Genomic DNA, 27,422 nt, shown 5'->3' with positions numbered 1-27,422 from the left:
GACAGTAGCCTACCAGGCTCCCTTGTCTATGAGAGTCTCCAGGCAAGAATACTGCAGTGGGTTGCCAGTTCCTTCTCCAGGGGATCTTCCTGACCTACGGATTGAACCTGGGTCTCCCATATTGCAGGCAGATCCTTTACCATCTGAGTCACCAGGGAACTGAAAAAATCTGAGAAGCTTGGGCTAACCCATTTATTCTGCTGAGCTCATGTGATATCCTTAAGCTGGATCTTTCCTCTTTGGTTTCTTTTTCATTGTTCTGACTCTTGGACCATGAAGGAAGGAAAATAAGAGGACCCATCCTGATGCCTTGTTTATATGTTGTCGTTGTTGTTGTTGTTTAGTCGCTCAATAGTGTCTGACTCTTTTGTGACCTCATGGACAGACTATAGCCCGCCAGGTTCCTCTGTCCATAGGATTTCCCAGGCAAGAATCCTGGAGTGAGTTGCCATTTCCTTCTCTGGGGATCTTACCCATCCAGGGATTGAACCCACACCTCCTGCATTGGGAGGTGGATTCTTTACCACTGAGCCATGTGGGAAGTCCACCTTGTTTATATACCAACATAATAAATTTTATATGTTTACAACAGTTTATGCATAAGATTTGCCTACAATACCAAATAGATATGTTAATTGTGTTATTTTTGCTAGTTAATAATTTTAATAAAATTTGCTGGTTTTCTAGTGAAAAAATAAGAGGACTCAGGACTCTGAAACAGCTGCCCTCAGAGTTCAGCTGCACCACTGTTGAGCCAACTTACTTTTCTTTTTTGGGGGGATTATTATAGTAATTTATCATTATTTATTACGCAGGGGAATTTTGGAGGGTATACTTTTTCTGTGTTTAATTTATTTTAATTGGAGGATAATTACTTTACAATATAATGATGGTTTTTGCCATACACCAGTATGAATCGACCATAGGAATACAGGTGCCCCCTCCATCCACCCCACCCCTCCAGGCTGTCACAGAGCACCAGCTTTGGGTGCCCTGCATCACACATGAAACTTGCACTGGTTATCTATTTTACATATGGTCATGTATATGTTTCAATGCTATTCTCTCAAATCATCCCACCCTCTCCTTCTCCCACTGAGTTTTCTGAACCTCAGTTTTCTCCACGCTATCTCACAGTTGTCAGCATTTGAGTTCCCATTGTTCAAATGTGCCTGAGAACAGACAGCTGCAGAACTCTGCTCCCCACTGTATTGCAAAACTTGCAAAACTTTAATACCAGTGCCTGAGGCACATGGGTGTATTTCATGACTGTATCGACAAAATCCTGTCAGACAAGATACTGTCTCGTCTAGTCTTGTCAGGCACCCATGGGTTGTTTACCCCCAAGGGAGACTGAGATGATGAGAATGGCCAAGTCTTTGAGCAACACCACCTTCTTTCATCATGATGACTTCTTACAGCTGCAGCTCTCGACACAGGCAGAGGGGGTCCCAGGGATCAGGACCTGAAGTCTGAATGGAACCATGGGCTGATGTCACAGTTGAGAAGAGAGGCATAAGCAGACAAGGGACTTTGTTGCTGCAAAGGCAAATTCACAGATGTGCCCTAGGGGTGAGTATGAGCTCTCTGAGTACATGGCCATTCTCTGGCCATGTGTGAAGGCAGGGCATAGCCACCATGCCTGTGGACTCACAGAAACATAGTGTCCAAGGAGCAGATGAAAGTTCAGTGAACCATCTCCCCTCACTTTTTTGCAAAACAGTCTGTGAGACTGGACAGCCTGGGGACTCGGTGTCCTCACACAACATCTGCCTGAGAAATAAGTCCACTTCAGGTCTGAGAAGCCATTGCTGTCACTGTGAATAATGTCAATCCACACCTAAACACCAATCTTGTATTGACAATGGTTTTACCAGTAGTCATTTATGGTTGTGAGAGTTGGACCATAAAGGCTGAGCACCAAAGAATTGATGCTTTCAAATTGTAGTGTTAGAGAAGACTCTGAGAGTCCTTTGGACTTAAAGGGATCAAATCAGTCAATCCTATAGGAAATCAACCCTAAATATTCATTGAAAGGACTGATGCTGAAGCTGAAATTCCAATATTTTGGCCACATGATATGAAGAGCCAACTCATTGGAAAAGACCCTGATGCTGGGAAGTATTGAAGGCAGGAGGAGAAGAGGGTGGCAGAGGATGAGATGGTTGGATGGCATCACAACTCAATGGACATGAGCTTGAGCAAACTCCGGGAGACAGTGAAGGACAGGGAAGCCTGGCATGCTGCAGGCCATGGGGTCACAAAGAGTCAGACACGACTTAGCTACCCATCAACACAACATGGAATAAGGCAGTGGTTTTTAAGTTTTGATACATGTCAGAGTCACCTGGGACTTTTAAAATTCCTGTGGCACCATGCCGTTTGTGACATTTTGTGTCTGACCCATTTTACTTGAACTTGATGCTTTTAAGATCCATCTATATTGTTGTATATTGTTGCTGTTCAGTCGCTAAGTCTGTTGTGTATGTCAGAACTTTATTCTTTGTGTCTGAATAATATCTGTTGTATGAATATGCCACATTTTGTTTATGCATTCATCTATTGATAGACATTTGTGTTGCTTCCATCTTTTGGCTATTTCTGAGTAAGAATAGGCAATTTTTTTAACTAACTTTATTTTTTAATATTTATAAATTACTTACTTGACTGCATCAGGTCTTAGTTGCTGCACACAGGATCTTTGCTGCATCATGTGGGATCTTTCATTGTGGCACTCGGTCTCCAGAGCTCTCAGGCTTCAGTAGTTGCAGCTCACAGGCTTAGCAGCTCCCTGGTATATGAGATCTTAGCTCCCTGACCAGGGATTGAACCCACATGCCTTCTATTGCAAGGTGGATTCTTAACCCCTGTGCCACCAGGGAAGTCCCAAGGATAGGCAAATGTTTAGAGGCAGAATTAATCCAGAGTTCTAGTTGCAAGTTCCGGGAGAAGGGAAGAATATACTACTTAACCAGTATAGGGTTTCCATTTGGGATGATGAAAATTTTCTGGAATAGATAGGAGAGATTGTGACACAACATTGTGAATGCAGTCAATATTACTGAGTTGTATTCTTTAGAGTGATTACAATGGGAAATTTTGGTGTGTATGGTTTGATGATGAAGATGTTCTTTGCTCAGTTATGTCCAACTCTTTGTGACCTCATGGACTATAACCTGTCAGGCTCCTCTGTTCAAGGAATTCTCCAGGCAAGAATACTGGAGTGGGTAGCCATTCCCTTCTCCAGAGGATCTTCCCAACCCAGGGATCAAACCCGGGTCTCCTGCATTGCAGGGAGATTCTTCACCATCTGAGCCACCAGGGAAGCCCTATTTATGGCTTAAGCCCCATTAAATCAGTTGGGCCACAACTGAACTAGAACTCTGGGGTTGGGAGCCATGCTTTAATTTTTTTTTTTTTTGCTTTAATTTTTTTCCTTTTTGTATTTCTTTTTTATTTTTGAATTTATTTATTTTTTAACTGAAGGACAGTTGCTTTACAGAACTGTGTTGGATTCTGCCAAACATCAACATGGATCAGCCGTAGGTATACATATGCCCCCTCCCTCTGGAACCTCCCTCCCATCTCCCTCCCCATCCCACCCCTCTAGATGGTTGCAGAGCCCTGGTTTGAGTTCCTTTTAAAACTCCCTCAGTGACTCCAAAGTATAGCAAGTTAGAGAACCACTAATGTTAGGAAAGGAGGGAGAACTATGGGAATTAAACATCCACACTTCCCAGGACTTATTAAGTGCCATCTCCTCCAAGACCCACCCATACTCTCACCACTTCAGTCATTTCCTGTCACCTCATCCGGCCTATTTCCATTTTAAATGCATGTCACCGTCGAATTACCTTGTTCATTTGTTTGTTCAGTTTTTATCTGTCCCTTCCCACAAAACCAATGGTGCTCAACCTTACAATGCATTTGAATCCTCTGAAACCCTATTTTTTTTTTTAATAAATACCTTTTTTTCAGGGCAGAAATTGAGATGCAGCCATAGAGAAAAGACATGTGGACACAAGGGGATTGGGGAGGCTCGCATGAATTGAGAGAGTACATATATACACTACCATGTGTAAAATGAATAGCTAGTGGGAAGCTGCTGTAGAACACAGGGACCTCATCTCAGTGTTCTGTGATGACCTAGAGAGTTGGGATGGAGTGGGGAGGAGGGGGGCTCAAGAGGGAGGTGATATACATGTATACTTACATATATGTATACTTATAGCTGATTCACTTTGTCATACAGCAGAAACTAATACAACACTGTGAAGCAATTATACTCCAATAAAAAAAAAAAAAGAGGGGGCTTCCTTTGATGGCTCAGTGGTTAAGAATCCATGTGTCAGTGCAGGAGACACAGGAGATGTGAGTTCAACCCCCAGATCAGGAAGATCCCCTGGAGAAGGAAATGGCAACCCACTCCAGTATTCTTGCCTGAAAAATCCCATGGACAGAGGAGTCTGGCGGACTACAGTCCACAGGGTCACAAAGAGTCAGACACAACTGAGCATGTATGCAATAATAAATATAATTCATCAACTTTATTAGTTGATTAATTAACTAACAGTTGCTCCAGTCCATTCTGACTCATCCTTTTCTGCCTTATGATTCCAGTTCTTACTGCACTAAGATTTCTTAAGCTCCCATTCCACCCCCAAGTCCTGTGTTAGGGTTTTCATACTATGGTCTTAATGAAGGAGGTGGTATTATTCCCATTTTATACCTATAGGGTTAGGGAGCACTAGTATCAATGCTGGGGGCTTCCCTGATAGCTCAGATGGTAAAGCATCTGCCTGCAATGTGGAAGACCTGGGTTCGATCCCTGGGTTGGGAAGATCCCCTGGAGAAGGAAATGGCAACCCACTCCAGTATTCTTGCCTGGAAAATTCCATGGATGGAGGACCCTGGTAGGCTACAGTCCATGGGATAGCAAAGAATCAGACACGATTGAGCAACTTCACTGGTAGTATCAGTGCTGACAAGGCCAGGCTCCCAGTTCGCAGACCTTTACTGAAGGCTTTCCATGAGGCTGGCTGGGCGCTGGATAAACAAGTGTGGCTCACCTTCTCACCAGACAGCAGTCCTTTGGGGAAGATAGATGTCAAATCAGCATAATCAGAGCAGTGTGACTGCCCAGTAGAAATGCAGGGAGCCCTGGAAATTGGGATCCGATCTGGTTCAGGGAGGGTTCAGAGACGGCTTCCTGCAGAAGCTTCACTTCCCCTGACATCCAACTGATCTTTTAACAACCAAGAGTTATTAAATCATCCCCCAGCTTAGAATCCCTCAGTGGCTTCCCATTGCCTATTGAATAGGGGACCAATTCATTTTGCTTTGCCCGGGACTTTTCCAGGTTTTTAGCACTTAAATCCCTGCACCCCAGGAAATCCATCAGTCTTCATTCAAATGAGCCAAGAGGACATGGATAGGTGTTCAACATCGCAAATTATTAGAGAGATGCAAATCAAAACTACAAGGAGATATCACCTCACACCAGTCAAAATGGCTATCATTAAAAAAAAATCCATGAACTATAAATGCTAGAGAGGGTGTGAAGAGAAGGGAACCTTCCTACACTGTTGGTGGGAATGTAAATTGGTACAGCCACGATGGAGAACAGTATGGAGGTTCCTTAAAAAACTAAAACTACAGCTACCATATGATCTGGCAAACCCACTCCTTGGCACATATCCAGAGAAAAACACGGTCCAGAATGCACTTCAATGTTCACTGCAACACTGTTTACAGTAGCCAGGACATGGCAGAAACCTAAATGTCCATCGACAGAGGAGTGGATAAAGAAGATGTGGTACATATAAACAACAGAATATTACTCAGCCATAAAAAGGAACAAAATTGGGTCACTGGTTGAGACATGGATGGACCTAGAGACTGTCATACTGAATCAAGTAAGTCAGATAAGAAAGAGAAATATCTTATAATATTCCTTATATGGAATCTGAAAAGAAATGATACAAATGAACTTTATTTACAAAACAGAAACATACTCACAGACTTAGAGAATGACTTTATGGTTACCAGGGAGAAAGGTGGGAGGGAAGGATAGTTAGGGAGTTTGGGATGGAAAGGTACATACTGCTATATTTTAAATGGATAACCAACAAGGACCTGCTGTATAGCACAAGGAACTCTGCTCAATGTTATGCGGCAGCCTGGATGGGAGGGGGGTTTGGGGGAGAGTAGATACATGTATATAGGTTGGCTGAGTCACTCTGCTGTGCACCTGAAACTGTCACAACATTGTTAATCAGCTATACTCCAATTTAAAGTAAAAAGTTTAAAAAAAAATCAGTCGAACAAACCAGAATGATTGTTCTCCCTATGACCCAACCAAATCCAGACTCCTTAGAGTCGCTTCAAGTCCCTTTATTATCTCATCCCTTCCTAGGCTCAGTTCTTAATACCTGAACACTCACCCAGACTCATCTCTCACCACCTGAACTCACCGCCAGCATGCATGTGCATGTTAAGTCACTTCAGTCACGTCCAATTCTTTACAACCCTATGGACTGTAGCCCACCAGGCTCCTCTGTCCATGGGATTCTACAGACAAGAATATGGAGTGGGTTGTCATGCCCTCCTCCAGGGGATCTTCCTGATCCAGAGATCAAACCTGAGTATCTTGCATCTCCTGCCTTGACAGGCAGGTTTTGGCCACTAGCACTGCCCACTTACACTTTATTCTATAGCCCCACAGAAGCAGACATGGTACCCTGAAGCCACTGAGATCTCTCCTTCACCTCTGCTATTGCCCATGCTGAGATCTCTCTGCAAGAACTGCCTCCCCCAAATGCCCACCTGGAAAGCACCTTCTCATTCCTCAGGTCTCCTGTGAAATGCTAGCTTCTCTAGGAAGCCAACCTGCAATTCTATATAATCTTATGCATCTATCCCTCCAAGGAGTCTTTACACCGGGTTGTCTTTCTCTTGGTAATTGTCAGATAACTCTGATTAATATAATTAATCAGTACTTCAGACAGTGACTTCAGCCATGAAATTAAAAGACACTTACTCCTTGGAAGAAAAGCTATATCAAACCTAGACAGAATATTAAAAAGTAGAGACATCACTTTGCCAACAAAGGTCTGTATAGTCAAAGCTATAGTTTTTCCAGTAGGCCTGTACAGATGTGAGAGTTGGACCATAAGAAGGCTGAGCACTGAAGAATTGATGCTTTCGAATTGTGGTGCTGGAGAAGACTCTTGAGAGTCCCTTGGACAACAAGGAGATCAAACAAGTCAATCTTAAAGGAAATCAACCCTGAATATTCATTGGAAGGACTGATGCTGAAGCTGAAGCTCCAATAACTTTGGCTGTCTGATGTGAAGAGCTGATTCATTGGAGAAGACCCTGAGGCTGGGAAACATTGAGGGTGGATAGAGAAGGGGGCAACAGAGGATGAGATGGTTGGATGGTATCACTGACTCAATGGATATGAGTTTGAGCAAACTCCAGGAGATAGTGAACGACTGGGAAGCCTGGCATGCTGCAATTTGACACGAGGTCACAATAAGTTTGACATGACTGAGCGACTGAACAACAGAAACTAGAAAATTAACAGTTACTCCAGCCTGTAGCGTGTAGTGACACATTTTTCTCTCATACACTGACATTGTATAAATATATGTCTCATCAGAGAAGCCAGGACCTTCTGATGTTTTGTCACTGATGGACTGAGGAGAAATTGATGAGGAACCATCTCTGCTGCTCTCCCTTTCAGGAGACAACTGGACATGCCAAGAGCCTTCATCCACCCAGTTCTTCCTCCTTTGACCTCCTTTGACTTTGACTGAAATATTCATACATGGTCCCCACCCCAGGGACTAGTCTATCTGGACCCACCTGCTTTTCTGAAGAAAGTTTACCTCAGGAAATGCCCTTTTCCACCCTGGACACACGTGGTTGGAGACTCTTTGGAAAAGGCTCAATCTTGTGCCTAAAGAAGTATGTGTAAGGTTGCTTCTGGTAGCGTTACTTGTCATGGTGAAAAACTGGAAACACATGATATGTCCATCAGCAGGAGAATGACTAAACAATTACTGTACACCCATTCTATAGAATACTGTGCAGCTTATAAAACCAGTGGTGTTGCACGGGCACTGAAATGGCTAAAATGGAAAAAAAAAAAAAAAGGAAAATACCAAGTATTTTTAAGCACCCCCTCTGCTCCCGCCTTAGCCTTAAACTTAGTTGTACTTTAAACTCTAAGCCATTACATAGGACAAAATAATAATAGTTTAGTCCTTAAACAAAGTCAAGGACCTTTAGTTACTCCTCAAGGGCTATAGAAAATATTATCTTTTTAAACTTACTTTGTTTATTTTATTTACCTCTTTGACTGTGCCACAAGACATATGGGATCTTAGTTCTTAGTTCTCTGACCAGGGATTGAACCAGTGGAATCCCAGAGTCATAATCACTGGACCACAAGGGAAACCCCCTGTAGCTAATATTCTGAGCCGTGTTCTGTGAGCTGTTTTGCAGATACTGAAGTCCCCAGCAGATGAAGGAAGATCACTCCATAATGACCAAATTGTAGCCATGACATAAGCTGCTGCATTTAGACAATTCCAAGAACTGGCCTCAGAGAAACAGGAACAAATCCTGCAACTGAAGGTTCAGTTCAGTTCAGTCGCTCAGTCGTGTCTGACTCTTTGCGACCCCATGAATTGCAGCACGCCAGGCCTCCCTGTCCATCACCAACTCCCGGAGTCCACCCAAACCCATGTCCATTGAGTTGGTGATGCCATCCAACCATCTCATCCGCTATCGTCCCCTTCTCCTCTTGCCCCCAATCCTATCCAGCATTAGGGTCTTTTCCAATGAGTCACCTCTTCGCATGAGGTGGCCAAAGTATTGGAGTTTCAGCCTCAACATCTGTTCTTCCAATGAACACCCAGGATTGATCTCTTTTAGGATGGATTGATTGGATCTCCTTGCAGTCCAAGGGACTCTCAAGAGTCTTCTCCAACAGCACACTTCAAAAGCATCAATTCTGCGGCACTCAGCTCTCTTCACCGTCCAACTCTCACATCCATAGATGACCACTGGAAAAACCATAGCCTTGACTAGACGGACTTTTGTTGGCAAAGTAATGTCTCTGCTTTTAAATATGCTATCTAGGTTGGCCATAACCTTCCTACCAAGAAGTAAGCGTCTTTTAATTTCATGGCTGTAATCACCATCAGCAGTGATTTTGGAGCCCCCCAAAATAAAGTCTGACACTGTTTCCACTGTTTCCCCATCTATTTCCCAGGAAGTGATGGGACCAGATGCCATGATCTTAGTTTTCTGAACGTTGAGCTTTAAGCCAACTTTTTCACTCTCTTCTTTCACTTTAATCAAGAGGCTGTTTAGTTCTTCTTCACTTTCTGCCATAAGGGTGGTGTCATCTGCATATCTGGGGTTATTGATATTTCTCACAGCAATCTTGATTCCAGCTTTTGTTTCTTCCAGCCCAGCGTTTCTCATGATGTACTCTCCATATAAGTTAAATAAGCAGGGTGACAATATACAGCCTTGATGTACTCCTTTTCCTATTTGGAACCAGTCTGTTTTTCCATGTCCAGTTCTAACTGTTGCTTTCTGACATGCATACAGGTTTCTCAAGAGACAGGTCAGATGGTCTGGTATTCCCATCTCTTTCAGAATTTTCCACAGTTTATTGTGATCCACACAGTCAAAGGCTTTGGTATAGTCAATAAAGCAGAAATAGATGTTTTTCTGGAACTCTCTTGCTTTTTCGATGATCCAGCGGATATTGACAATTTGATCTCTGGTTCCTCTGCCTTTTCTAAAACCAGCTTGAACATCTGGAAGTTCACGGTTCATGTATTGCTGAAGCCTGGCTTGGAGAATTTTGAGCATTACTTTACTAGCATGTGAGATGAATGCAATTGTGCGGTAGTTTGAGCATTTTTTGGCATTGCCTTTCTTTGGGATTGGAAGGAAAACTGACCTTTTCCAGTCCTGTGGCCACTGCTGGGTTTTCCAAATTTGCTGGCATATCGAGTGCAGCACTTTTCACAGCAACACCTTTGAGGATTTGAAATAGCTCAACTGGAATTCCATCACCTCCACTAGCTTTGTTCGTAGTGATGCTTTCTAAGGCCCACTTGACTTCACATTCCAGGATGTCTGGCTCTAGGTGAGTGATCACATCATCGTGATGATCTGGGTCGTGAAGATTTTTTTTGTACAGTTCTGCTGTGTATTCTTACCCCCTCTTCTTAATATCTTCTGCTTCTGTTAGGTCCATACGATTTCTGTCCTTTATCGAGCCCATCTTTGCATGAAATATTCCTTTGGTATCTCTAATTTTCTTGAAGAGATCTCTAGTCTTTCCCAATCTGTTGTTTTCCTCTATTTCTTTGCACTGATTGCTGAGGAAGGCTTTCTTATCTCTCCTTGCTATTCTTTGGAACTCTGCATTCAGATGGAAATATCTTTACTTTTCTCCTTTGCTTTTCATTTATCTTCTCTTCCCAGATATCTGTAAGGCCTCCTCAGACAGCCATCTTGCTTTTTTGCATTTCTTTTACATGGGGATGATCTTGATCCCTGTCTCCTGTACAGTTCATGAACCTCTGTCCATAGTTCATCAGGCACTCTGTCTATCAGATCTAGTCCCTTAAATCTATTTCTCACTTCTACTGTATACTCATAAGGGATTTGATCTAGGTCATACCTGAATGGACTAGTGGTTTTCCCTACTTTCTTCACTTTAAGTCTGAATTTGGCAATAAGCAGTTCATGATCTGAGCCACAGTCTGCTCCCGGTCTTGTTGTTGCTGACTGTATAGAGCTTCTCCAACTTTGGCTGCAAAGAATATAATCAATCTGATTTCGGTGTTGACCATCTGGTGGTGTCCACGTGTAGAGTCTTCTCTTGTGTTGTTGGAATAGTGTGTTTGCTATTACCAGTGCGTTCTCTTGGCAAAACTCTATTAGCCTTTGCCCTGCATCATTCTGTACTCCAAGGCCAAATTTGCCTGTTACATCAGGTGTTTCTTGACTTCCTACTTTTGCATTCCAGTCCTCTATAATGAAAAGGACATCTTTTTTTGGTGTTGGTTCTAGAAGATCTTGTAGGTCTTCATAGAACCGTTCAACTTCAGCTTCTTCGGCGTTACTGGTCGGGGCATAGACTTGGATTACTGTGATATTGAATGGTTTGCCTTGGAAACGAACAGAGATCATTCTATTGTTTTTGAGATTGCATCCAAGTACTGCCTTTCGGACTCTTTTGTTGACCATGATGGCTACTCCATTTCTTCTAAGGGATTCTCGCCCACAGTAGTAGATATAATGGTCATCTGAGTTAAATTCACCCATTCCAGTCCATCTTAGTTCGCTGATTCCTAGAATGTCGACGTTCACTCTTGCCATCTCCTGTTTGACCACTTCCAATTTGCCTTGATTCAGGGACCTAACATTCCAGGTTCATATGCAATATTGCTCTTTACAGCATCGGACTTTGCGTCTATCACCAGTCACCTCCACAGCTGGGTATCGTTTTTGCTTTGGCTCCATCCCATCATGCTTTCTGGAGTTATTTCTCCACTGATCTCCACTAGCATATCGGGCAATTACTGACCTGGGGAGTTCATCTTTCAGTATCCTATCTTTTTGCCTTTTCATACTGTTCATGGGGTTCTCAAGGCAAGAATACTAAAGTGGTTTGCCATGCCCTTCTCCAGTGGACCACATTCTGTCAGACCTCTCCACCATGACCCATCCGTCTTGGGTGGCCCCACATGGCATGGCTTAGTTTCATTGAGATAGACAAGGCTGTGGTCCGTGTGATCAGATTAGCTAGTTTTCTGTAATTTTAGTTTCAGTGTGTCTGCCCTCTGATGCCCTCTCACAACACTTACCGTCTTAAAACAATAAATATGATCCTGGTCAGACCACCACACTCCTGATTTCAAGGTGACTTTCAGAGCTGACTTGCTGCTCTGCCCCCTCCCTCTGCCAATACACCCCTGCAACTCCCCTTTAGAAGCTCTAGCCCCCTAGAGGTAATTCTGAGTTGGTTCTTGGATATGAGTCCACCTTCTCCCCTGGTTGACAGCCTCCAAGATAAAGCAAACTTTCCTTTCCTAACAACACTTGTCCTCGAGTTTTGGCTATTTTTTCTTTCTCTTTTAAACATTTTTATTTTCTATTAGTTTCTAGTACTTGAAAATGCACTTAGTTTTTATATCAACCATATATCAAACAACCATATTAAACTCTATAAGAAACTCTTATAGTTTCACTACATAGATTATCTACATACACAGTATATACAGAGTCATGTTGCTCAGTCACTAATTTGTGTCTGACTCTTTGTGACCCCATGAACTGCAGCACACCAGGTTTCCCGGTCTTCACTATCTCCCAGTTTGCTCAAACTCATGTCCATTGAGTTGGTGATGCCATCTAACCATCTCATCCTCTGTCGCTCCCTCTTCTTCTGCCCTCAAACTTTCCCAGCATCAGAGTCTTTTCCAAAGAGTCACCTTTTCATATCAGGTGTCCAAAGTACTGGAACTTTAGCATAAGTCCTTCTAATTAATATTCAGGGTTGATTTCCTTTACAAAGTTGTATCATCTCCAGATACAATTTCATTCCTTTCTTTTTTTTAATTTATATTGGAGTATAGTTGCTTTACAATGTTGTGTTACTTTCTACTGTACAGCAAAGTGAATCAGCTATACATATACATATATCTTCTCTTTTTTGGTTTTCCTTCCCATTTGGATTACCACAGAGCATCTAGTAGATTCCTTGTGTGATACAGTAGGTTCTCATTAGTCATATACTTAATACATAGTAGCAATATTGTATACACGTCAATCCTAATCTCCCAACTCATCCCTTCTGCCCCTTTCCGCTTTGGTATCCACAGGTTTGTTCTCTACATTTGTGTTTCTATTTCTGCTTTGTAAATAAGATCACCTATACCAATTTTTTCAGATTCCACAGAGTGAAGTAAGTCAGAATGAGAAAAACAAATATTGAGTATTGGCTTTTGAGTGGCAAGGAGCTGGACCTGAGTTTGATAACATGTTGTCATGGATTTGGAGCACTCACGCACTGCTGGTGGGAGGATAAAAGTGGTACAACTCTTTGGAAATGGTTTGGTAATAGCTACTAACACTATACATAAGCATTACCTATAATCCCACTTATAAGCTTATACCCAACAGAAAAGTGCATGTATTGGATTGACCAAAAATTTCCATCAATAACAGGCTGGATATATGAGTTGTTGTGGCAGGAAATACTAAATGGTACATGAAATACTAAATGATACTAAAAGGTACATGTCCTCAACTAAAGCAATATTTTACCTCTGCAAGGGCAAAAATTGATTTGGGGAATAAGAAGAAATAAACAGATGTACGTACAATATATATACGAATATAGATGGATAGATAGAGTGAGCATATTTGTGATATTAAATTTCATGGAGGGGCAGTTAGCAAAATTGTCTAACACAGTTTCTGGGGTATAATAATGAAAAAAGGATTGAGAAATAAAGCTGCAAGATTTAAGATCTACAGACACATGCAAAAAAATCTTTTTCATAAAAAAGAATGAAATATTGCTATTTGCAGTAACATGGGTGCTATTAAATGTCATCAATATTACAGATTGTAATACTGAGTGAAATAAGTCAGGCAGAGAAAGGCAAATATTTGTGATATCACTTACATATGGAATCTAAAAAAGAATACAAATGGATTTATTTACAAGACAGACTCACAGAACAAACCTATGGTTACCAAAGGGAAAAGGGGGGAGGGATAAATTAAGAGTATGGAATTAACAGATACACACTACTATACATAAAATAGATAACAAGGATTAATTATGTAGCATGGGTAACTATATTAAATATCTTTAATAACCTATAATAGAAAAGAATGTGTGAATATGTATGTATGTAAAACTGAATTGTTTTGCTATATACCTGAAACTAACACAATATTATAAATCAGATATAATTCAATTTTTAAAAAGCTGAATCTTGCAAACAGAGTGTTTAGTGAATGAAGCCAGAGAAAGGAGAGTATACTGTGTGATTCCACTCATATAAAGTTCCAAAGACAGGTAAATTTCATCTATAATGTTTATATTAAGAGAATGTTTGGGGAAGGCAGGGGCAGAGTGATGACAAGAAAAGAAGCAGGAGAAGAATTCCAGGGACAGAGAGATGGAGTCATTCTCTTCCTTGATCATGTCCTGATTGCATGGTTGTGTTCAGTGTGAAAATTCACTGAGTTACACACATAACCTATCCCCTTTTCTGCATGTAGCTTATTCTTCAATTACAAGTTTTTAAAAAGAAAACCAAAAATGAGTGTTCCACGTGCACCAACACAGAAAGATGGCTCAGACATATAATTAAATGAACAAAGCAGTAACAGAACAATATGGTAGAATGAGTCAACATATACAACAGCTTCTAATGGGTAAGTCACGCAGAAATGAAAATTTGGTGAAAAACTGTCTGGTCTTGCGCCTGAATTATCTCAAAACAAAAGGAAGAACTGGAGGAATGGGAATGTTCCAGTTTTTTAAATTTTGTTACTATGGTCAAATACACAAAATGTAAAATTTACTATTTTAACCATGTTTAGGTTTCCAGCTTACTGGTATTAAGTACATTTACATTGTTGTGCAACCATCGCTACCATCCATCTACAGAACTTTGTTAGCTTCCCAAACTGAAACTCTGCATCCATTAAACACTAACTCCCCAATCCTCCTCCTCCAGTGCCTGGTACCCACCATGTTACATTTTTTCTCTATAAATGTCAATATTCTAGGCACCTCATATAAATGGAATCAAAGGACAATACCTGTCTTTTTGTGTCTGGCTTATTTCATTTAGCATAATGTCCTTTAAGTTCATCTGTGTCATAGCATGTGTCATAATCTCCCTCCTTTTTAAGGCTGAATAATATTCCGCTGTATGGACACACCACTTTTTTATCCATTCATCCATCACTGGCCATTTGGGTTGTTTCCACCTTTGGGCTATTGTGAATAATACTACTATGAACACTGGTGTGCAAATATCTGTTCAAGTTCCTGTTTTCATTTCTTTTCTGTACATAACCAGAAGTAGAATTGCTGGATCAAATGATAATTCTAAGTTTAATTTTTGGGAGAGCCATCATACTGTTTTCCATGGTAACTACAGCATTTGGAGAGAATGTTCCAGCTTTGCTGAACAATTTCAATATTGTTTGAATATTCCAATCCTAGGTACAAGCTCAAGAGAAATGAAAACATACATTTACACAAAAACTTGCATGCAAATGTTTATAGCAGCATAATTCGTAAAAGTCAAAAAGTGGAAACAACCCAAACACCCATTAATGGATGGATGAACAAAATTAGGTACATCCATAGAATGGAATGTTATTCAGCCATAAAAAAGGAATGACATACTGATACATGCTACAACATAGATGAACCTTAAAAACACTATGCTACATGGGGAAAGTAGGCTAATAGGACACAGAGAGAGACACACACAGACAACCGCTGAGGGAAAGAGACAGAAATAGGCACTTCGAAGCAGAGACACTGACAGTATTCCCACAGAGCAAGACACAATGAATGAGAACTTGCTCTATAGCACAGGGAACACCATTCAGTGCTATGTGGTGACCTAAATGGGAATAAAACCCAAAACAGAGGGGATATATGTATACATGTGGCTGATTCACTTTGCTGTACAGCAGAAATTACCATAACACTGTAAAGCAACTATATGCAAATAAAAATTAATTAAAAAAAAAAGAAATTTGGACTTCGCTGATGGTACAGTAGATGAGAATCCACCTAACCAATGCAGGGGACACAGGTTCGGTCACTAGTCCAGGAAGATCCCACATGTCACAGGGAAACTAAGCACATACACCACAGCTACAGAGCCCACATGCCTAGAGCCTGTGCTCCACGACAGGGAAAGCCACCACAGTGAGAAGCCTGAGCATCGCAACGAAGAGCAGCCCCTGCTCACTGCCTAGAGAAAACCCACTCACAGGAACAAAGACCCAGTCTAAGGTTTTGTTGTTGTTCAGTTGCTCAATCATGTCCAACTCTTTGCGACCCCACGGACTGCAGCATACCAGACTTCCCTGTCCTTCACCATTTCTCAGAGCTTGCTCAAACTCATGTTCATTGAGTCAATGGTACCAACTAACCACTTGTCCTTTGTCCTCTTTTCCTCTTGCCTTCAATCTTTCCCAGCATCAGGGTGTTTTCCACTGAATCAGCTTCTTCACATCAGGTGGTCAACGTATTGGAGCTCAACTTAGTATCTGTCCTTCCAGTGAATATTCAGGGTTGATTTCCTTTAGGATTGACTGGTTTGATCTCCTTGCAGCCCAAAGGACTCTCAAGAGTCTTATCTAACACCACAGTTCGAAAGCATCAATTCTTCAGTGCTCAGCCTTCTTTATGGTCCAACTCTCACATCCATACATGACTATGGGAAAAACCATAGCTTTATATGCCCTTTTGTCAGCAAAGTGATGTCTCTTTTTTAATACGCTGTCTAGGTTTGTCATCCAAGTTCTAAAGTTTTGGCTTTTTAATATTTGTCTTTTAATAGCCCTTTAAACTTTGTTGATAGAGACAGAAAGTAGAGAAATGGCTCCCTAGGCCTATGATGTAGGAGGCTGGGGGAGGGGGAAATTCAGGGCAATAGCTAAAGGGCAAAAAATTTCTCTTTGAGATGATGGAAATGTCCCAAATTTTACTGTGGTGATAGTCACACAACTCTGTAAACATAGTAAAAAAAAAAAAACCATCTAATTGTACACTTTAAATGGGTGAATTGTATGGATATATATACTATGTGAATTACATTTCATTACAGCTGTTAACATAAAATAGGGCATTATGCTAAATGAAATGTCAGACAGAGAAAAACATATACATATGACAGCTCTTATATGTGGAATATTAAAAATACCACAAATGAAAAAGATGCAGACTCATAGATTTAGAGAAAAATGAATAATTACTAGTGGGGAGAAAGTGAAAGTCACTCAGTCATGTCCAACTCTTTGCAACCCCATGGACTATACAGTTCATGTAATTTTCTAGGCCAGAATACTGGAGTGGGTAGCCTTTCCCTTCTCCAGGGGATCTTCCCAACCTAAGGATGGAACCCAGGTCTCCCGCATTGCAGGTGGATTCTTTACCAGCTGAGCCACAAGGGAAGCCCAAGAATACTGGAGTGGATAGCCTATCCCTTCTCCAGCTGACCTTCCCAACCCAGGAATCGAACCAGGGTCTCCTGCATTGCAGGTGGATTCTTTACCAACTGAGCTATCAGTGAAGCTCCTAGTGGGGAGAGGAAGTGGGCAATATAGAGATGGGGAAGGAAAGTACAAACTATTGGGTGTAAGATAGACTACAAGAATGTATTATAGAGCTTCCCTGGTGGTCCAGTGATTAAGAATCTGCCTGCCAATGCAGGAGACACAGTTTCTTTCCCTGGTCCAAGAAGATCCCACATGCCAAGGAGCAATAAGCCCATGTACCACAACTACTGAGCCTGTGTTCTAGAGCCCGGGAACCAGAACTACTGAAGCCAAAGCTATAAGAAGCCCTCGGACCCACAACTAGAGAGTAGCCCCCATTCACTGCAACTAGAGAAAAAAACCTATGCAGCAACAAAGACCCAGTACAGCCAAAAATAAAAATTAATTAAAAGAATGGATTGTACAACATGGGGAATATAGCCAATATTTTGTAATAACTATAAATGGACAGTAACCTTTAAAATCACATTTTTAATTTAATTTTTTAAAAAAATAAAAGTAAGCTGAGTTGAATTGAAAAGTGAAATAAAATTAAAGCTGAAAAGAATAGAACAGGAAGGACATAACAGAGCCAAACGCCCATGGAACAATGATGGCAAAGCTTAACAGACACCCCCTGGCTAAGAAGGCTGAGGCAGAGCATTCAAATTAGCCACGGCTTTGATGCCATCCCAACCACAAAGCGCCTCCCAGATTCCAGCTCATCCAGCTACCAAGTCCATCATTCCCATCATCACACCTCTTCCATCCCTTCCACATTTGACTGTGAAGATAATGCCAACCTCACATGTTTATTATCTTCTCCAGTCCTCAGCAGCCCTAAGAGATCAGCATTCTTCCTCCCATGAAGTAACTGAGTCTCAGAGGTGAAATGACTGCCCAACAACTCATTGGCAGAATTGGTACTCAAATTCAAGAGGATTTATTTATATTTTAAAATAAAGCATTTAAATTTAAATATTTTATTGAAAATATTTTAATTAATTAAAATTGCTATTTATTTTTAAATAACTAAATAAAGGAGTGTACTGTACAATGTGGGGAATATAGCCAATATTTTGTAATAACTATAAATGGAAAGTAACCTTTAAAATCGTATTAAAAAATAATTTTTTAATTAAAAGTAAATTGAACTGAATTTAAAAGTAAAATAAAATTAAAGTTGAAAAAGCAGAGAGGAAGGAGGTCATGAGGAAGAGTCGAGAGAGACTGAATCAACTGTGAAGTATCCATCAAGGGGGCTGGACCAAACCCTCTGGGGCTGGACCCTCTCGGATTTGAATACCAACTGTGCCAATTAGTGGTCAGGCAGTCATTTCACCTCTGAGTCTCAGTTGCTTCATGGGAGCAGCAGTGCTGATTTCCTAAGGCTGTTGAGGACTGGAGGAGTTAATAAACGTGAAGTTGGCATTATCTGCACAAATGTGGAAGGGATGGAAGAGGTGTGAGGATGAGAATGATGAGCTGGAATCTTGGAGGTGCTTTGTGGTTGGGATGGCATCAAAGCCCTGGCTAATTTGGATGCTCTGCCTCAGCCTCCTTAGCCAGGGGGTGTCAGCGAAGCTTTGCCATCACTCGTTCCATGGGTGTTTGGTTCTATTTCCTCACCGAGGTTGTGTCAAGGGTGTGTCCCTCCTGTCATAAGGTTTCTTGAGCAACAGAAAGCTTGCCGGCAATAAAGGCCCAGACAGCTGTGTTGCCCAGTCCATAGACAGGTCTCTCAGGAGGCACCTGAGACGATCCCAGGCTGGCAGCCCTTTCTCCAAGTTCAGCACGTGGAGCCTGACCCCTCCTCGGTGCCCTGACTTGTTGGCAGCTAGGAGGGTGGTGAGAGAGCCTGAACTTGAGAAGTTACTTCCAGAGTCAGTAAGTGATACTAAATGTCTGTGTGTGTGTGCGTGTGTCTGTCTGTCTCTGTCCCTCTCTGTGTATGTACATGTGTGTTTGTCTGTCTCTGTCTCTCTCTTTTTCTCTGTGATTGTATGTATGTGTTAGTCTATCTGTCTCTCCATCTCTCTCTGTGTATGTGTGTGTGTGTAGTGCATGTGTGTTTCTAACAGATGGGGAGAGATTTAATGCTCATTTCTATCATAAACTAGAGCTACCTTAGAGCAAGGATCATGTATGTCTTATACAGTGTATTCCTAGTGCCCAGCACATAATAGACACCCAGAAAATATTTGCTGGATAGATAGATATATGCATGATTGTATGGAGAAGTAGATGGATGGATAGATGAGTGGATGAATGAATGAATGGGCAGGTATTGGATGGATTGATGAATGAATGAATGGATGGATCCATGGATGGATGGATAAATGAATGAGCAGACAGATGAATGGCTGGTTGGATGGGATGGACAGATGTGTGAGTGGATGGATAAATGGTGGGGGGAAGTCATAGCAGACCTGATGCCCCCAATATTGGCAGAGCAGGGTCTTAACTAGTAAAAAGCACTCAAGGTTGAGGACAAAATGTAACAAAAAGTAAAGAAATGGGAAAATGCCAAGACTATGGAAAAAGTCATTCTATCCAGAACAAGAATCAGAGATGAGAATAAAGAACTTGGACTCAAGCAAGTTCAGGCTCAAGGCAGAGGGAGGAAGGTGAATTGATCTATTCAGATTTGAGACCTTCTGGGACAGTTTCAAAATTGTATCCCCCACTTTGATGACATTCTCATTTTATTTTTTCTTCCAGTTTTATGAGATAAAATTGACATACAACACTGAATAAGTTTAGGGTGTACAGCATAATGATTTGATTTACATACACCATGAAATGGTTATCATGGTAAGTTTAGTGAACATCCATCAAAATTAAAGAAATAGGAAAATATTTTTCTTGTGATGAAAACTCAGGACTTACTGTCTTAACTTTCATGTATAGCATACAGCAATGTTGATTATATTACCATCTTGTACAGTACATCCCTAATACTTATTTATGTTATAACTAGAAGTTGTACATTTTGACTTCTCTCATCCAATTCCCCTCTCCCCTCCACCTCTAATAACCACAAATCAATCCATCCTAAAAGAGATCAATCCTGGGTGTTCATTGGAAGGACTGATGTTGAAGCTGAAACTCCAATACTTTGCGAAACCACCTCATGCGAAGAGTTGACTCATTGGAAAAGACCCTAATGCTGGGTAGGATTGGGGGCAGGAGGAGAAGGGGATGACAGAGGATGAGATGGATGGATGGCATCGCCAACTCAATGGACATGGGTTTGGGTAGATTCCAGGAGTTGGTGATGGACAGAGAGGCCTGGCGTGCTGCAATTCATGGGGTCGCAAAGAGTTGGACACGACTGAGCGACTGAACTGAACTGAATCTCTTTTTTATTAATTTGTTTGTTTCTAAGTATATTTGACCTAACACACTGTTAGTTTCTGTTACACAGCACAGTGATTTGATATTTCTATACATCTCAAACTGATCACCACAATGTCTAATTATAATGTGTCACCATACAACGATATCAATAGTTATTGACTATATTCCCCACACTTTACATTTCTTTTTTTTTTTTTTTAAATAAATTTATTTATTTTAGTTGGGGGCTAATTACTTTACAATATTGTAATAGTTTTTGCCATACATTGACATGAATCAGCCATGGGTTTACATGTGTTCCCCTTCCCGGACCCCCCACCCACCTCCCTCCCCATCCCATCCTTCTGGATCATCCCATTGCCCCGGCCCTGAGCCCTTGTCACATGCATCGAACATGGAATGGCACACTTTACATTTCATACCCATGACTCATTTACTTGGTAAGTAGGAGTTCGTACCTCTTAATCTTCTTTACCTATTCCTCTCATCACCCCCATCCTCCTCCCCTCTGGAAACACACCTGTTTGTTTTCTGTATCTATAACTCCGTTTCTGTTTTGTTATGTTTCTTCATTTGCTTTGGTTTTTTTCTTTTTGATTCCACATATAAGTGAAATCATACAGCATTTGTCTTCTTCTGTCTGATTTTATTCACTTAGCATAATGCCCTCTAGGTCCATCCATGTTGTCGCAAATGACAAGATTTCATTCTTTTTATGGCTGAATAATATTCCATCATTTATATTAGTATCTTCTTCATCCATTCATCTACCATGGGCATGTAGATTGTTTCCATATCTTGGCATTTGTAAATAATGCTGCAATAAACATTGTCGTTATTGTTCAGTTGCTCAGTTACTCCAACTCTGCAAGCCCATGGACTGTAGCCTGCCAAGCTCCTCTGTCCATGGGATTTCCCAGGCAAGAGTACTGGAGTGGGTTGCCATTTCCTTCTCCAGCGGATGGATCTTCCCTGCTCAGGGATCAAACCTGTGTCTCTTACATCTGCTGCAACAGCAGGCAGGTTCTTTACAGCTGAGCCACCTGGGAAGCAACGAACATGAATCACCAGAGTGTCGCACTAGACAGGACACACTTCATAGACTGTCACCTCTTGCCCCAGGTCTGAACATGAACCAAGTCCCCACCAATGGGATCCTGTTCAGTCTCAAAAACCCAAATAGACAACCTAGTCTGTCCCCTGAGCCCCTCTGTCTTCCTTTGGAGACCTTTAACCTACCTTCTATTGTCCCTTTTCCCTTAGGATCAGCCAAGGGTGGTGAGATTCGGACTCAGAATCAAAAGAAATGAGCAGTCCTCAGCCTTTGAAGGAGGTGGGCTGGGTGCAGGCTGGGGGAGAGGGGTGGGAGCATCTGGGGAGAGGGGAAGAGAGGAACTTAATGTTTGAGACACTGGAGGGGGTGAAAAATCATGATGTGGATTCAGAACTCAGGTGCTTTGTGATCATTCAGTTGGAGAAAAAGACTCAGCAATGGAACTGAAGTTGTGGCAACTGGGAAAAGAAGGGGGCACCCTGGCTACCTTTGTCTTAATGATAAAATTCTTATAATTATGGTACTCAGTATCCTGCTTCTCTTTTTTTATACCTATTTGCATATTTTTGGCTGAACTGGGTCTTATTGGGGGCCCAAAGGATCCTCATTGCAGCTGGAGGGCTTCTCTCTAGTTTATTGCCCTGTGGCATGTGGAATCTTAATTCCCCAACCAGGAATCAAACCCCTGTCTCCTGCATTGGAAGGCAGATTCTTAACCACTGAACCACCAGGGAAGTACCACCCTGCTTTTCTTCTAAAACAAGAAATTTTGGCCCCAATATTCTTCTTCCTCTGATAGAACAAGACAGAATCTCAGAATTAGCTTCAGAAAGTCTGAGACCTCTGCAAGTGAGAAGGTAATGCTCAGAATACTCTTGGGAATGATGGAGAGAGACAAAGCTATCAAATGTGACTACTGGAAGAGACCCTCAAAATCCCCCCTACACACATATTCATTGTCTCTATTTGGAAGTGTGTCAATCACTCAGTCATGCCCGGCTCTTTTCAACCCCATGGACTGTAGCTTACCAGGTTCCTCTGTCCATGGAATTCTCCAGGCAAGAATACTAGAGTGGGTTGCCATTCCCTTCTCCAGGGGATCTTCCCGACCCAGGGACTGAACTCAGGTGTCCCACATTGCAGGCAGATTCTTTACCATCTGAACCACCAGGGAAGCCCCTATATTTGGAAACTGAGATTCAAATAGGAGCAGTGACTTACTCAAGTTCACGCTGGGCCCCAGGTTGAATTGCCATATTTGGCAAACAAAAATAAAGGATGCCCAGTCAAATTTTAACTTCATATCAACAACAAATAACCTTTCATTGTAAATATACTCCATGCAATATTGAGGACATACTTATTCTTCAAAGTGTTAGTCACTCAGTCATGTCCAACTCTTTGCAACCCCATGGACGGTAGCCTACCAGGCTCCTCTGTCCATGGGATTCTCCAGGCAAGAATACTGGAGTGGGTCACCATTCCCTTCCCCAGGGGACCTTTCCAACCCTGAGATCAAACCTGGGTCTCCCACATTGCAGACAGATTCACCATCTGAGCCACAAGAGAAGCCCTTTATTCTTTAAAACTTGTTTTTTTTTTTTATCTGAACCTTGAGTATACCTTGGCATCCTGTATTTTACTCAGCAACCCTACCCCCAGGCATCTTTGGACCACATCTGCTTTCTCCTCCCCTTCCATACCCCTTTGATGATTTCTGTCATCTCTTGGCCCAGGAGACATACGACATGTCAGGTGCCCGCCTGGCCCTGACACTGTGTGTCACCAAAGCCCGAGAAGGTTCCGAGGCAGATCTGGATGCCCTGGAACGCATGTTCCAGCAGCTGGGGTTTGAGAGCACCATGAAGAGAGACCCTACCGCCCAGGTATTGTGCTGCTGGCTCCAGCCCAGCAGGGAGGGGTGGGGGCTGAAGGAGAAGGTGGATTCCAGGGTCACCCTGAGTCCGGCCATTCCTCTCACTCCAGCAATTCCAGGAAGAGTTGGAAAAATTCCAGCAGGCCATCGACGCCCGAGAAGACTTTGTCAGCTGTGCCTTCGTGGTTCTCATGGCACACGGATTAGAAGGGCGCCTCAAAGGGAAGGATGAAAGGATGGTCGAGCTGGAGGACCTCTTCCAGGCTCTGAACAACAAGAACTGCCGGGCGCTGAGAGCCAAGCCTAAGGTGTACATCGTGCAGGCTTGTCGAGGAGGTAGGGCCCAGAGCCAAGGACACAGAGCCCCTCCCTCCCTGATCCAAAACCCCAGCTAAGCCTTGGGTTTCCCATCTGTCTTATGACCTTTTTTTTTTTTTGCCTTCTTTCTCTCTGATTTTGCCTTTTCCTTCTTGATGTTTCAGAACAAAGGGACCCTGGTGAACCAGTCGCTGGAGGGAATCTTATGATGATCACAGAAAACACTCCGGAAACCATCCCAACGTACACAGACACCCTCCATGTCTTCTCCACCATAGAGGGTATGAGCTTCCAGTTGATCCAGGGTGGCCTGCTTCTCCACCTCGCCTGCCATTCCTGACCCTTGAAACTCCCCTCCAGGACCCATCATCGTCCGAGGCGTTTTGTAGCATATGCGCATACACACACACACACACACACACACACACACAGTCACCCATACCCATTGAGCTCCCCTGAGCCCACTTCTCTGGAATTCCCAGGGTACATTGCCTACAGACATGACCAGAAGGGCTCCTACTTCATCCAGACTCTGGTTGATGTTTTCATCAATAAGAAAGGACCCATCCTGGAGCTTCTGACAGAGGTGAGTTGGGAGAAGGTACCTTGGAACCCCCATCCAGCCTGATCGGGGAGGATGCAGAATGGGCTGTCTGTGCGTGCCCAGTCACTCAGTCATGTCCAACTCTGTGACCCCATAGACTATAGCCCACCAGGCTCCTCTATCCATGGGATTTCCCAGGCAAGAATACTGGAGTGGGTTGCCATTTCCTCCTCCAGGGGATCTTCCTGACCCAAGGATCAAGCCTGCATCCTCTGTGCCTCCAGCATTGGCAGGCATGTTCTTTACCAACTGCACCACCTGGAAGCACAGCAGGCTGAGCCTCTTCCAAACCTTTCTGTATGTTCCCCCTCCCCTGCCTCCAGCTCCAAGGCCAACCTGGGTCCCAACACAGAAACTAGAACCCCCATCTCCCAGAAGTGACTTTCCCTAAAGCAGGGAATTCCAAAGCTTACAGTATGTGAGATAATTTAGATGAAATATGGATAAATTTCTGTAAACAAGCCCCTTAGGTTTAACTCATGTTTGGACATTCTGATGGTTATGTGTTATTTTGGCAGATTAGAAAAAGCACATAATGAGAATATGCAGCCAGTGATTCCACAGAGATTATGGTGTGAAAGTGAAAGTGTTAGTTGCTCAGTCGTACCCAACTTCTTGCGACCTCATGGACTGTAGCCCACCAGGCTCCTCTGTCTGTGGAATTCTCCAGGCAAGAATACTGGAATGGGTGGCCATTTCTTTCTCCAGGGGATCTTCCTGACACAGGGATGGAACCCGGCTCTCCTGCACTGAAGGCAGATTCTTTACCTTCTTAGCCACCAGGGAAGCCCAATTATAATGTAGGATGAGACAATAAAGGTCTCCCATTTTAGGACATGGAGACCCACCTGCCCTAACTTTCTCCCAATAAGCCCATTACTCGACTCCCCCAAAAGCCCATCCCCAAACTGACCATTCCTGTTGCTGCAGGTGACCCGGCGGATGGCAGAAGCAGAGATGATTCAAGAAGGGGAAGCCAGGAAAGTGAACCCTGAAATCCAAAGCACTCTTCGGAAACGACTCTATCTGCAGTAGAAGTAGAGGGGGGGGGGCTCTCTTTCAGGTGCCCTCTCTGCCCCCACAGAGATTTAAAGGCAGCTCTCACCACTTCTCCAAAATCTTCTCTTCCCAAAGCTAAATGGTGTCCAGCTCTTCTTTCATCACACACTTCATGAAGGTCCTCCTTCAATCTATCCCTGTCCTTCTTAGGGCAAGCCAACTAAAACTGAGCACAAGGCATGGTGATAACATTAACATCACCTCCCTCAGGCTGGATTCTCTACCTCTATTAATACACCTAAAAAGGCATTCACTTATCCCACTCTCTAGTCCTATGCTCCAGTGAAGCCCTCTTCTTTCTACCATGAATCATACCCGTACAAATGTAACCGGATAAAACTCAAGATCTTCCACCAATAAACCATGCCCATTCACCACCTCCCATCCCAATCAAAACTTCACTGGCTCTGGAATTTCACATAGAGTTATAACCTCCTCCTCCTGGCAATCACATGCATTCCCATCTCCCAGAGATTTCCTCTCAACCTCTGGAAATTCAGTAAAGCAAGGGTTGTTCTCTCTCCAAGACCCCTCTTCTTTGGCTAGCAAGCTGGTGCCTTGACGCCATCCACCTCATGGGTTCTCTCTGATTAATGAAGCTGCTTCCTCCTTTTCTGAATCCCTCCCTCCTAACTAATGCCACCCCATCCACTGCTCTGAACTCTGACATCTGTCTGAGACAATCCTTCCATTTACCCATTCTCAGAGTTTCGACTTTCTTTTTTAAAAAAAAATTTTTGTTTTTAATTGGAGGATAATTGCTTCACTATGTTGTGTTGTTTCTTCCATACAACAATGTGAATCAGCCATAAATACACATATATCCCCTCCCTCTTGAACCTCTCTCCCACTCCACCCCCGTCCCACATGTCCAGGTTGTCACAGAGCACTAGGTTTAGTTCTTTGTGTCAAACAACAACTTCCCACTAGTCAACTTCCAACTACTCTAAATCATAGCATATTGGAGTGATGGAAAAACCCCTAGTGTTACCCTGTTACTTTTCAGACAAGGCTATAGAGGACTAGAGAGGCTAAATCACTTCTCAAATACCACAGAGTAAGCCAGTGGCAGGGTCAAGGTCTGGCTTCCAGGCCAGCCCCACTTCCACTACCTGCTAAGTCTTCCATTAGTGAGTGTGTGCTTAGTCACCCAGTCTGATCTGACTCTTTTTGACCCCATGGACTATAATCCACCAGGCTCCTCTGTCCATCGCATTCTCCAGGCAAGAAGAAGGGATCAAGGAAGTATCCAGACACAGAACTGTAGCTTTTCAGAACCCTAAGGGATCTTGGAGATCAACTCATTAAAGGATCGCAGATAGTTAGCAAATGTGCCACCTCTCTATATATTGGTGCCCATGGCAGACATGACTAATCAATCACACTTTCTGGGGGCTTCCCTGACAGTTCAGTGGTTAAGAATCCTCCTTCCCAAGAGGGTAAGATGAATGGAGCGAGTAGCATGGAAGCATATACACTATCATATGTAAAATAGATAGGCAATGGAAATATGCTATATAGGGAGGTTCAAGATGGGGAGACATATGAATGCCTGCAGCTAATTCATGTTGATATATGGCAGAAATGAAACTAATACTGTAAAGCAATTATCCTTCAATTAAAAATAAACACTTTTTTTTCAAATCTATGAGAACAATAAAATAAGGAATCCACCTTTCAATGCAGGGGCCTATGTTCAATCCCTGATCAGGGAACCAGAACCCACATGCCACAGCTAAGACCTGATGCAGTCAAATAAATAAATTTCTTTTAAAGTTTATCCACTTCATCATTTTTCAATATATGCA

At 42.6% G+C, this 27,422-nt stretch overlaps 2 protein-coding genes across 5 annotated transcripts in view; one reads left to right on the top strand and one right to left on the bottom strand.

Moving 5' to 3' along the window:
• SLC1A6 (solute carrier family 1 member 6) overlaps nucleotides 1-27,422 on the bottom strand; it is a 156,733-nt gene that overhangs the window by 74,114 nt on the left and 55,197 nt on the right. The window lies entirely within an intron of this gene.
• Nucleotides 1,422-25,995, top strand: CASP14 (caspase 14). 2 transcript variants are annotated; one of them, XR_014056976.1, is made up of 8 exons: nucleotides 1,422-1,572; nucleotides 21,967-22,036; nucleotides 23,494-23,643; nucleotides 23,744-23,969; nucleotides 24,116-24,232; nucleotides 24,434-24,537; nucleotides 25,074-25,225; nucleotides 25,486-25,995. XR_014056976.1 is itself a non-coding variant. In XM_081501263.1 (7 exons), the coding sequence occupies exons 2-7, from the start codon at nucleotides 22,010-22,012 to the stop codon at nucleotides 25,588-25,590; spliced, it is 729 nt and encodes a 242-aa protein (XP_081357389.1). In that variant the 5' UTR covers nucleotides 1,422-1,572; nucleotides 21,967-22,009; the 3' UTR covers nucleotides 25,591-25,694. The 2 variants fall into 2 exon arrangements, 1 of the variants encoding a protein (XP_081357389.1); XM_081501263.1 differs by lacking the exon at nucleotides 25,074-25,225 and having other exon boundaries at nucleotides 25,486-25,694.

The sequence above is a fragment of the Giraffa tippelskirchi genome, chromosome 6 (genome assembly GCF_054371585.1).
Source record: "Giraffa tippelskirchi isolate mGirTip1 chromosome 6, T2T-mGirTip1v1.2.pri, whole genome shotgun sequence".
In the NCBI taxonomy this organism is placed as follows: Eukaryota; Metazoa; Chordata; class Mammalia; order Artiodactyla; family Giraffidae; genus Giraffa; species Giraffa tippelskirchi.
Note: the sequence above shows the minus strand (reverse complement) of the source record. Positions and strands in the feature narration are given on the sequence as shown.

What these genes read in the sequence shown, in the direction of transcription:
- CASP14 (XM_081501263.1), top strand. Translation starts at nt 22,010, where the DNA reads ATGAGCAGTCCTCAGCCTTTGAAGGAG. An exon ending in AGAGAGACCCTACCGCCCAG is followed by an intron (nt 23,644 to 23,743) that starts GTATTGTGCTGC and finishes CTCTCACTCCAG; the next exon opens with CAATTCCAGGAAGAGTTGGA. An exon ending in CGTGCAGGCTTGTCGAGGAG is followed by an intron (nt 23,970 to 24,115) that starts GTAGGGCCCAGA and finishes TTGATGTTTCAG; the next exon opens with AACAAAGGGACCCTGGTGAA.